Consider the following 12,509-nt stretch of genomic DNA (forward strand, 5'->3'; position numbering starts at 1 on the left):
TTTTTTACTTTTTCTCTCCGCCACGTTCAAAGATCTACCGTGCCGAATTTTTCATCTACCGTTGCGACGAGTCTGCGAATAATTATAAACACGCGGACGCGGGAGCAAACGTATAATCAGGCGGACTCGCGAGCTCAACAACGTTCCGCTTTTTTTAAAAACGGAATTAAAAATGCAACACGCAAGCAACGTATCACGCTTCAATTAAGGTGGATGGATCTCAAACTCGCCACTGCTTCGAAAAGCATCTACCCACAGAGAACCGGGCTGTTTCAAAATTACAAATATTTCTTTTCCGCGAGTGTTTCGCATTTCCTTTAGTAAAGTTCCCGTCCAATAATCGACCATCTGTCTCGCGCGGTCGATTTAAAAAATTATTGCCCCTGATATCGTATTTGAACGTTCACGAAATGAATAAAGGTTCCCATTCGGCAACACCTACCTAAATCACGAATTTACGACCCTTCATCTGAATTTCTCGTTGACACAGTTTATTCGCATAGTAATTAGGTTCTTTGCGGACATGATCGATCGATCGACTTATCAATCTTTTGAATTATAACGGAATCTTTCATGTACATCGTATATTGTTACATTTAACATGCCTTTTATATCGGCTTTAATCTTTGGCAAGTTTTCAGTTAATCACGTCTTAGATAAGACCTATCTGTTGTGAGAAAAAAAGGTGCCGATAGTACTTGTAGATAAGAGTTTTCTTAGTAACTCTCTAATATTAATAGATAATAAATAATTACATTACGTACATTAATGTATAATTACACGTGTTTTTACATTTTTACATTGTGACACGTATCGATAATCGATGCTCATGGTATTCTTTCTATCTCGCCGGATTATTGATCTATAAATTATATCTCGAGTCGCCAAGATAATCGTGTCCCTAAAGTACGCGATTTTGAAAATTTACTGTAAAAAATCGTGCCACTCATTTTCCCGTATATTACTCACTTTAGCCGCAGGACGATTTGACATTCTCTTTCACCGACGATCCGTTTGTGAATCGTTGAACGCTGGAGCGCACCACGACGACAGGAATACCTGAAATGAAAAAACGCTCATTAAGCAATTACGCTGGGAAACTTTCCTTTGAAACGTTCTCTCCGTGATTAACAAAATCAGGTATAAATCTCGGGACAGGAAGTTCGGAACTCGTTCGAGACGGTGACAGCGTGGCGAACGATCGTAATAACGAAGAATAAATTTCCCCGTCGTCCGAACTTTCTTCTCGTCCGAACGAGTAATTAAGTTTTCGAGCAGCCGGTCCGGCGACCACTGTCACCGCCAACACCGCCGAAAACTCATTTTCATTTCGTCATCGGGCGAAATTTTTTTCGCGTATGCGCAAGAACGAGCCAAGGAGAGGAGAAAGAAGAGGCACAAGACTAGTTTTCTCGAGAGACGACCAAAAGAAAAAGGAAAAAAAAGGGAAAAAGGTAAAAGAAAAAAAGGAAAAAGACAAAAAGGTTTCTCATGGCAATGTTTACGTGTATCATGGGTGATATTCTTTAAAACTAGGCCGACACGGGTCAGCCGTTGCTTTGTTCGTCTTGTTTTCGATCGTACGTCGAGCAGTCTCGTAAAATCGGCTTTCGGAAAAGGTCAAACGCAGCCCGCGTTCCAGGCATTAATATTCGATAGGAATCGAATCCGCAGACCGAGCCAAACTGCCGCCCGGAGCTTGTAAATTTACATTGGAAATCGGCTGGAACGCCTGAACAGGAAAAGAAGTTTTCCTTGGATACGAACTGACGTGGCGAAGCGACACGTTTCGGACGACATTATCAGATACGAGTTTTGCTTTTCACGGGGCAAATTACATGATCGAACGAACGTCAGAGTGGAATCGGTCAACCTTCTTTCCTACCTGTTTCCACTATCACGTAACGCTTTTTTTCCACCAGGGTATCGACCTACCTGCTTTTTCTCTATACCGAACCGATGCGACGGTCAATTAGACTACGTTAACCTAACCAGAACGGTCGAATAAAATCTTTTATCTCGCGCACGTTATTACCTGCGATTTCGCGTTATCGAAACCGCTCGGGGAAACGTGATTTTACAGCGACGGAGAGAATACGGCGGCGTTACATTAATATTCTATATGGATCGAGTTCGTGAAATAGCTGAGAGACCGGCGCGATGAAGCTCGTGAATTTACATCGAAGAACGGTACGATACAAAGAAAAAGCAAAGTTGGAAAGCCAGATCGGAATATACGACAGGAGGATATAACGTGTTCAAAACACGAAGTTAATGTTCCCGGGATATTAGCAGAAGTGAAACGGGAAATTTGATCTATGAACTTGGAGCGAATTGAATTGATCGAACGGTTGAGCTGAAAATAGACATAATATATACATATTAGAGAGGAACACGTTCGTGCGTTCTGCCCCGGCGGGTTGCACGACGCGGTGATTAATTGAAATTAAAAATGCAAAAGAAATCTGCGATAATGCGAGTAAGACGTTTTGAAATCTCAAGATAAAGGCGACAGCACGCGGCAGACATGAAAATCGCGTGGAACGCTATGGAAAAACGGATACGATTTATCGCCAGGAAATCTTTGCTTTCGCGAGAGCGTTGTTCTTGTTATTTTTCTTTTTGAAATTTTCTGTATGAAATTCATGTAGATCGGCGTTTCTGGTGCACGAAACCGCGTGACCCGCATTTGCTGCAGGTACACGCATTTTTACGTTATAAAATCTAATTTCATCCCGCGCAACGAAATCGCTTGGCAACGCTTACTTTTGAAATTGCTAGGGCAGAAAATCGTTCCATACCTCGATGCTTCACAAATCTTACGCAACTATTTTTCCATTTGAAATTAACATTCTCCGTCTGCATTTTCACGTATGTTTTCCTTCAATTGCTCCAGAGTGCTCACCGTGATTATAATACTTTGTATTTCTTGCCTTTGTTTTTCTTATTATTATTATTGTTATTCTTTTTTTTTTCATTATTGCTGCGGCTAGATTTCACAAAACGAAGCTGATTTCACGGATGTTTCTTCGCGTCCCAATTAGCCAGGTACGTGGCTTCAACGTGCATTTGACTGCGTGCGATTAAGTAATTGCCGGCGATAAGAAATTAGCATGGAACGAGCATTACGTTGCCCGATCCAGCCGGTAAAGTTAATCTTTAATTTATGCTAACCGTTATTGCCTGGCGGACTAACCTTTAATATTGCTCACGCAAAACTGTTCACAAAATTGTTTTCAGAATGAAAGGATAATGCAACTACTAGCCAAAAGATAACGCAACCGTATGTGTGACTGTTAAAAAATATTGAGCGAAAAAATCTAAAACAACTGACGCAACCGACATTTATATTGAAGATAGAAAAATATAGTAGCATGTAAGAACCTTGACGAACGAATACATAACGTTCATTAATATGTCATGTATTTTTCCTTGGTTTTCCACTTATAAATAATGCAGCATTTATGCAATACACGTAGGTAAATTCCAATGGTTTTATCATTCATTTGGAGATAACTTAACGTACTAGTTTATAGATTATTTCCCTACTTTTATTTCTCATACTTGTCATTTCGACATAATTTTTCTGTTGTGTTTATTTCGTTCTCCATCAACGCCAATAGCATTTTTCGCAATGTCTATGAAATTTCACAGGCATTTGACCCGCTGAAATGTATTTAGTTTATCAAACAGTAAATAACTGAAATACACATAGCAGATAACGAATTCGATGTAAGAAAAAAAAACCGCGATTGTAATGATTTACATTACACGAGTCTAAATCGAATGGACTGTTCTTTTTTTTTTTTTTTTTCTTTTTTTATCACGATATATCAAACGTACATACATATGTACATCGCAATCGTGTTCGAAAGTTCAAGATAAGAGGGGCACGAAATAGAAGCAGAGTTTCGAACAGATTTTTCAAAAACGTGGCGATACTTAAATTTTGAAAAGTCGTCCAAGCAGCGAGATGTTTTCGTATATACTCCAGATTGTAGACGATAAGTAAACGTTGATTCGCTTATCCGAAATCGATCGGACGACGCTCGAAGGTTCCGTGGACCATTTCGCCGAAGAAAACGTTTTCAAACGCTTTGGAAATTTCCAGGATGCCCCGACAGGCACTCCCGAATCTTGAAGTCTGAAGAAAGGAGAACGGGGAAAGGAATATTTCCTGGGAAATTCCGTGCGGACGACTCGGAGGAATAATTTCGTGGTATATCGGTGAACGTCCGGCCGGGAACAATCTTGTTTATCCATATTGAAGACGAATTGAAATTGATAGAAAGGAAAGGGACGAAGAGGGAGGGGGAGAGAGAGAGGGAGGAGGGGGCCTATCTTCAAGGATTAGGTCCGTTCGGCTCGTACAGCTATAACGCAAAGGAAAATATTGGCGACGAGGTAGCCTGTATACGTCAACAAAAGCGGCAGTAGACTGCCGATCGACTTTCAGAGCTGTTTCCGTGTAAGCTTCGCGAAGGCCCCTTTGGGACACAGAGTGCACTCGAACGTCGATCTCTCTTTCGATTTATTCTATCTCGAAATGTGTATAGTATACATACGCCCACACCGCCTAGCTTCTGCCTCCGCTTACGAGTGCCGTTCACTCTCTCTCGCGAGCTGCTTCTCGGAAAAGAATTTCCCGAATTGCCGAATACGAAGTATTAACGTAACATTATCGGTTCCATTCGATTTTCGCTCAGTCTTGCTAACAATAAATATTGCCGCAACTTTGCTCTGAGACAGAGGTTTCATTTGACGGCTACAATTTCGTAAACAGCGAAGAATTCCTCCGGAGTAATAGGTAACAGATCTTCGAATTTGCGAATAAAGAGGTGTTGAAAATAATTAAGTCCGAAGAGAAAAACAAGAATTGGCAAAGAAGAAACCGAGAGTTGCGGAAAATTTGAACGAGAGTAACTCTTATTGTTAGTTTCGCAAATATGTAACGATAGAACATACGCTTTTGTGGAACAGTTAATTGTACTAATTGTATTTACTACCTAGAAAGAAAGGAAAGCAATATGGCTGGCTATAATATTGGAAAATTTTATAGCAGGGAAGGCGAATAACGAAAAAAAATAGATGGTCCATTATCTCCGAATAGCTCCATAATTCGCGTAGAAAAAAGATGGTGCCAGTCTACCGAGAACATTACAAAAATGAACAGCGCGGGAAAAAAAGCGTAATACGATGAAATGAAAAAAACCGTGGCATAATGAAACATTGCGTATCAAAACGATAACTATCACGTTGTGGAACTCGTTAATGACATCGCGTTGCCCGCAATTTACATGCAAATATCTTGATGCGAGGCTGAGAAGCCTCTTTTACTCATTTACCTGAGTAATTTCGCGAAGAATTTACATCAGACTACTTTCGAAACTTTCGAAAGACATCGTCGATAGAAGAAGATTCGAATAAGTTTCAAAATTTTGTTCCAAACAAAAGGAAAAAATATTTGTTTCCACAGATATACACGCACGTGATTCAATGGAAATTTTACGTCTACGAGAGATTACCGTTCGAGACCATGTTTTGTCAAGTCCCTATTTCAAACTCATCTTTCACGCCACCATGTTTAGTCGCATGACATAAACAGAGGACGTATGCTAGCCAGGAATTTCTATCCATGTTTGCACGGAACGATTCGAGGGTATACAGGCTCGATCGATTTTTCACTTGGCTCGCCGTGAAATATTTGGCGATGTCAAGTTTTGCTAATCAAACGATGTGCTCGTCCAAACTTGGACGAAGTGTCAAAGATCCTCAGAACGGAAAGTCTTATCGCCTTTAACGCCTCGTAGCGTATTTCGTCGAGGTCGTCGCACTTCGAGGTTAAGTTCGATATTCTCTGTGTCTTTCCACAAGAGCTTTTGTTCTCGTGTCAGTACGAGACGACCACATTAACATGGTTATTTATTTTTCTAAATTGTCAAACTAACGGTCGAATATGGGGAACATTATCACGTTGCTGTTGTGAGTGACGATTAAAGGATTGGCATGGAGATTCCGATTGTATCAATAGCATGCACCCGACAAAGTGCTCTGCACTTTCTATGACTTCTTTGTTTTTTCCGCGTATTAAGCGGTCAAAGCCTTCAGAAGTTAAATGACTCTTTTCTCAACTAGACATGGGCAGTAAAATCGAGTCAGTCTAGTTAGAGTAATGGTTAAAATTGATGAATTAGAACACTCAATTAGTATTTACTAATTTTGAGATCAAGTTGTTGCTTCACTACTGCCTATATAATTGTATTGCAATCAGTACAAGTATAGTTAAATACAATGTTATGTGAAATCTAAGACTTGGAAATAGTTGAAGTTTAAAGTTGTGTTTGATCCATTTCAGAAATCATACAAAATGGCCTTGATATGGTATATTGGGATTGTCACCATCATAGGTATGTTAGAACAACTTATAAGTTTAATCAACTTTATGAAGTTCTTGTAACAATAGTTGATATTTCAGTTGCAGATAAAGCATGGGCAGATTTGAAAGTCTCGACTCAAGATTTAAAAGTTCATGTAAATAACAATGAATTCTTTGAGGTATACTTGACGTAAGTATTTCTCTATAAAACAGATAAAGTATTAGTAAAAGTATAAAACAAACAATCTAAAAGAAATAAGTATAACACGTTGAACAAAACATAAATTATAATTTATAATCTGTAGACTAATTATATTGCTATAATTTCTAAATATTAAATGTGATATTTTCATTTTATTTCAATTTGAAAATATTTTCCTTTAAAATATTATTCTAATTGGGTGTTATGTTGCATTTAGGAAAATTTCATAGATAGAGTCATAACACTGATAACATTATACAATGATAGCATGGAAAAATTGTAGTACTTTAAGCATTATCTTATAGCTACAGCAAAGAGAGATAAATCTTTTTTATGTCTCTAAACATTTTAGACCCATAAATTAACTAAACTTTAATAATTAAAGAATATACCAAATTTACTAATATTTATTTAATTATTTCATGCAGGGAAAACTCAAGTGTATCTGCGTTAGTAACAATAGAAGTGCAACATCCAGATTTAGTTTCTATCCTTCCACCCAGTTTTACAATTACTGGAGGTAATATAGAGAATATATCTGTAAAAGGTCTCAGTGCAGGACATTCGATTGTCAGTCTTAATGTCACACCCAGCTATATTACGGAGTAAGTATATTTATTTTATAAATCAAAATTCAAGTTCCTTAATTTTACAAATAAAGATTTTAATGTTCATTAATCTAATTTCTTATGGATTAAAAAAATCAAATCACTGTTGATTTTTGTATGATCAGATATAATATCAATGTTTACTTCTATGATTAAGTTACAAAAGATTCTGATCGACATTATATTCACTGTGGTTTACACAGATAACCTCCTGACCTATACTTGTCATCGGATCGTCTACAGAAAGTTCAGTCAGTCTGCACTCATCTGTTCTGATTAAAACATGATACACTAGTTACTAGCAACAAATGTATCAGTACATTTACTTCTAAAATTTTTAATCAAACCAAATTTAACATAATCATCTGCATTAATTTATTGTAAAGTTTGACTCCGATATTTATATTGTAAAGTTTGTGCTAAACTAATTGAAGTTGGAAATTAACGTTAAAAAATAATGACACTTTTTAAAGTGATTTTAATACCTCAGGACCAATTAAACAAAATTGATTTAAAGTAAGACAAAGATTATAAAATTGTAATACTGTGTTAAATTTATTACAGTACTTTAATATTACAGTACTCTAATATTTTATGTTTTGTTACAGTTTTTCACAAGCATTTGTCAGAGTGACAGTTGAAAAATCAGATGTACTTTACCACATAAGTACTGTAGTAGGTTGGATATACTTTCTAGCATGGAGTGTAAGCTTCTATCCACAGATATACAGTAATTACAAACGCAAAAGTGTTGTAGGATTAAATTTCGATTATTTATCATTAAACTTGGTTGGTTTTATTTTGTATGCACTATTCAACTGTGGCCTATTTTGGATACCAGAAGTTGAGGTAAATTAAAGTGCGTAATTGATATAATTTTTTAAAATTATAGTTTTATTTAATGTTGCACTTTTCAGCTCGAGTATTTCAGGAGATATCCAAAAGGTTTAAACCCTGTACAAGTGAATGATATTTTTTTTGCTTTGCACGCAACATTTGCAACTGTGATAACTATTATTCAATGTTTCATTTATGAGGTAATTAATTAAATATATCACAGGTGAATATATTGTAGTTTTGTAAAATTTTCTGTAAATTTTAATAAATTTGTTATTTTTTTAGATAGGAAATCAAAGGGTATCTATCATAGCACGTATTATTCACGGGATATTTACATTATTTATTTTAATTTCTATGATATTAGCTATAGTAGCAGTAATAACGTGGCTTGATTTTCTATATTATTGTAGTTATGTTAAATTGAGCATAACGTTAATTAAATATGTTCCACAAGCATTTTATAACTATAAAAGAAAATCTACTGTTGGTTGGAGCATTGGCAATATATTTTTAGACTTTACAGGTGGTATGTTGTCAATGCTACAGATGATACTTAATGCATATAATTATGGTAACGTATAACGTATAAAATATAAAATTAATATTGCATTATTGAAAAGTAACTGATGATAATTTCTTTTTTAGATGATTGGGAAAGTATTTTTGGAGATCCCACAAAATTTGGTTTGGGATTTTTTTCAGTTGCATTTGATATATTTTTCATTATACAACATTATGTTTTATACAGGTATGTATATTTTTATTTCTACATCATAAACTATTTCTTAACTAACAACTTTATAGAATATGTACTGCTTACGTTTTTCAAAAACTTACTAACATAAGGATATTAAGAAAACACTAAAAAATGCATGTTGGTTACACTAATGCACATTTTAAATGTTAATAGAAATTTTATTTGTTAATATGCATTGAAAATAATAGCATTTATTGCATGTGCCAAACAATAAATAATATTGTACGTTTCATAAGTCTTACTTAGTTAATCTCTTTAATTATCTCATAACAAAATTGAAATTGACTACATTTTAAAACTCATAAATGTAATTAATAGAACTTACATTGTCAACATAGCTAGATGTAGAATATCTACGTAAAATTTGATAGCTAACTTTATATACATTGCTTATTATCCGCTTAAATCAGTTCAACTCTCATAAGTATGTATGTGCTTCTGCTAGTATGAATTGTAAATATGAGGCAGCAAAAACAATTTGTTTACAGATTTAACCATGAAAAGATGATTGACCTCAAAAACAGAATATAAGCACCTATCATCATCAATTTTGTTTTAAAATCATCTCAAAACCGTATACTTAGTTTTGCCTCTAAATTTGTACTAAATAGAAAAAGAATCATTAATTTTACAAAATAAATAACCAGGATATAAAAAATAACCAAATACAGTGTGAATAAAGATTTCATGTGAAGATTCAGTGGATAATATAACTTGTTATCGAGATTTTATTATTGTTAATAGGCTATACAAAATTTCCATTCCATTGAAAAACATGGAGTATATTTGTTGTAAATGAGATCATTTTTACTACTTTTATGAATCTCAATTGGTTTTTAATGTATAAATAAAAGAGAAGAAACCTTGGTTATAATAATTGTAACCATGTACTAATATGTTAAACGATATAACAAATATATCAAATGAAATCGATTATAAAAATAAAAATTATTTCATTAATTTTCTATCTTTTGTTATGAATAATTATAAGTAATTGTTTTAATTTTTTTAAGTTATTGATATTGTAATTGTTCGTGATTTTACATTTGTGTTTATCTTGAAAATATAACAAAAATTGTCGTGTGCATGCTATTGTGCACTTCAGTCTAATTATAAATATCAATATTTTTAAATCTCAATAGATTTCAAAATTAAGCATTTTATATTTAGTTTGTATTATGATGTTGTGACTTTTAAGCATGGTATTGAAGCTACTTTTATAAAATAAATTATAATAAAGTAATTGTATTATCTAATTATTAAAACTTAGAAAAGTTTTAATAATTTTTAGTGTCATTCCACTGCATTACATGTCGAACACAAATGGTTAGTGTCTTTGTAATTAATTGTTGTAAAAATCCTATATTGATTTTTACTTCCTACAAAATGGAATAATAAAATCCCTCTCAAATATTAAAACCACAGGAAGATTAATATTTGAATAAAGAAATGTGTATTCATTTTGAATAAATGTGGTTATTGCATGGGTGTGTATGTTGCGCGCGCGCGCGTCCAGGCGTATATGTGTGTGTGTTGTGTTGTACCTCTACTAACAGCACTAATTGAACTAACATTTTGCAATGAGTTATATATTATTGAAGAAAACGTGTACCATATAAAAGTAGAATCACTCACTATATACAAATGCATTCTTTTTATTTGTCCTTTTGTTATAAAGAAAAACTATATACATATAGATTACTCTTCACAGGGATCGTAAAGAATATATTGAAATACCTGGTAACAATTATGGAGAATCGCAAGAAAATGCGTCGACTGGTACTACAGCTTGATTTTATGTTACTGCTATCAACCAGTTGCTTGTTTGTCTCTGTTATAATAAAAAATAATCTATTTATGATTCAAATCGCAAAAGTGGCGCCAACATGGCTACCACACTCGACTTGCACATTATTTTAAATTTTATTCATACCAATAGGCGATGTGTATCCATGAAAACTGCGAGGCCATGTAACCATACGACAACATGTTACAATACACTTACGTAAATTCATTCGCAAAATGAAATAATCCACTTACTTTTACAACGAATACGTATCTAACGCGCACTGATTACAAAGATGTAACGGAAACTGTTACTCGAACTTTAGTTCGAAAAAGTATCGATATTTCGATTCGATTCAATACGCAATGCGTAGCCATCTAGTGGCCAGATTATATACTATTTATGTAGGAGTACGTGTGTATAGTTAAATTCAGTAGTATTGTTTGCTCAAAAAAAGAGGTAAGTTTAATTTCACTTTTTATTTAATTATGACAGAAAGACAATGACATAGAAAACTATAAAATATTATCATTAGATAACAATTGAAGAACGTAATGTGATTGAAAATAGATTTAAACTTGAATATAACCTCTTTGTATGAATGTACTATTTACTTTTCTATCATTACTATGTTGATCACTAGTGACAGAGTAAAATTAATGTGTATTATTGATTTTTTTTCAATATGTATTCACATTTCAGAATGAATATATCCTCTCTTTTGCGACCAACACAGTCTACGCTGTTCTTATGTAGAAAACTGAATTGTTGGACAGCAGCAATAACAAAGACGCATAGAAAATTATATTTAAATACTTTTCCTGTGCATCTTGTTTTACCAGATGGAAGTAGTATTAATATCAACTACCACGAACCAAGAAGGATAATTACTCTTCCTCTTAATCTAGATGAGCTTTCTGAAGAAGAGAAACAACTTAGATTGGGAAAACGTAAAACGGTAACTAAAGCAAAAATAGTGGAAGAATACCAAGATGACTTTGATGAAACTCAGTTTTTTAAGTAACTTATTTAATTGCATCATTTTGTAAATATTATATATTACATGGACTTTACGTTACACTTCTATATATAAAACGCATCTTTTTCTGGTTATAAATAGATCTACCATAATGGGTTTTACAATATTAAAATGACTTGTACTATAGATATATATCACGTACATATTAAATATAATACAATAAAATTATGAATGTATTTAGAAAAAAATTTATGCATCTTTATTTCTCTTTTTCATGCTAATATCTCTTAATGCATGAAACCATTGATTAACTAGAATAAACCAGACCAATGTTTTTGCATGACCCATGTTTTGGGCGAGGTATATACCTATTCTCAGACAATGATTAAACACAGCAGAAATAATATCCGAATAAAATATTGAAATTCTGTTTGATAAAAGAATAATGATATTATAATTTTTCGCAAAAATTGATTTTAATACATATGAGATACGTAAGTGTTATCAATCATGAACATTGTAGATACAAACGTGGATAATTATCGATGGAAAAGTGAAAGTAAACGATTACAGACTTCTTTGCATCCAATGAGTGTCCCGTGTAAACGCACGTTTTCTCCGCATATATTATACGATAGAAGATATCAAATGTATTAATAAAAAAAAAAAAAAAAAAAAAAAAAAAATCACTGTTCATAGGAAGAAAACTTAGAGTGGAATCGCACAAGATGATCGCATTGATTATTCATTTCGATTTTTTCTTTGCTTTGGCAAACCGTAAACTACGACGATCTTCCTGATAAACTTTCTCTGACTACGTACGTCTGCTTCCACTGATTTTTGAATTAATCATGAATTACTGCTAAAAAGTATCGTGTACGAGCTTTCAATAAAACAAGAGAAAAAGAGAAGAAAGTAATGAACCGTTTAAAGAGATATCGATTTTTATTGTTTAGAAAAT

The 12,509-nt window shown here is 33.8% G+C and overlaps 2 protein-coding genes across 8 annotated transcripts in view; both read left to right on the top strand.

Moving 5' to 3' along the window:
- LOC122531593 (cystinosin homolog) overlaps positions 1-10,799 on the top strand; it is a 14,683-nt gene extending 3,884 nt beyond the window's left edge. For 2 of the 7 annotated variants that reach the window (XM_043659636.1, XM_043659637.1), the window contains exons 3-12: positions 2,994-3,048; positions 6,356-6,407; positions 6,476-6,566; positions 7,007-7,183; positions 7,795-8,035; positions 8,104-8,223; positions 8,309-8,597; positions 8,672-8,774; positions 10,495-10,562; positions 10,723-10,799. In XM_043659636.1, coding sequence (XP_043515571.1) covers positions 3,022-3,048; positions 6,356-6,407; positions 6,476-6,566; positions 7,007-7,183; positions 7,795-8,035; positions 8,104-8,223; positions 8,309-8,597; positions 8,672-8,774; positions 10,495-10,562; positions 10,723-10,739 — 1,185 coding nt within the window. In that variant the 5' untranslated portion in view covers positions 2,994-3,021 and the 3' untranslated portion in view covers positions 10,740-10,799. The other 5 variants (XM_043659640.1, XM_043659638.1, XM_043659639.1 and 2 more) reach the window with 4 other exon arrangements.
- Positions 10,800-10,890: 91 nt separating this feature from the next.
- LOC122531594 (39S ribosomal protein L55, mitochondrial) lies at positions 10,891-11,800 on the top strand. Its single transcript, XM_043659643.1, has 2 exons — positions 10,891-11,028; positions 11,272-11,800. Exon 2 carries the CDS (start codon positions 11,273-11,275, stop codon positions 11,591-11,593), a length of 321 nt encoding a protein of 106 aa, XP_043515578.1. The 5' UTR covers positions 10,891-11,028; position 11,272; the 3' UTR covers positions 11,594-11,800.
- Positions 11,801-12,509: the final 709 nt, after the last annotated feature.

The sequence above is a fragment of the Frieseomelitta varia genome, unplaced genomic scaffold, assembly GCF_011392965.1.
Source record: "Frieseomelitta varia isolate USP_RPSP 00005682 unplaced genomic scaffold, Fvar_1.2 scaffold_405, whole genome shotgun sequence".
NCBI classification, from domain to species: Eukaryota; Metazoa; Arthropoda; class Insecta; order Hymenoptera; family Apidae; genus Frieseomelitta; species Frieseomelitta varia.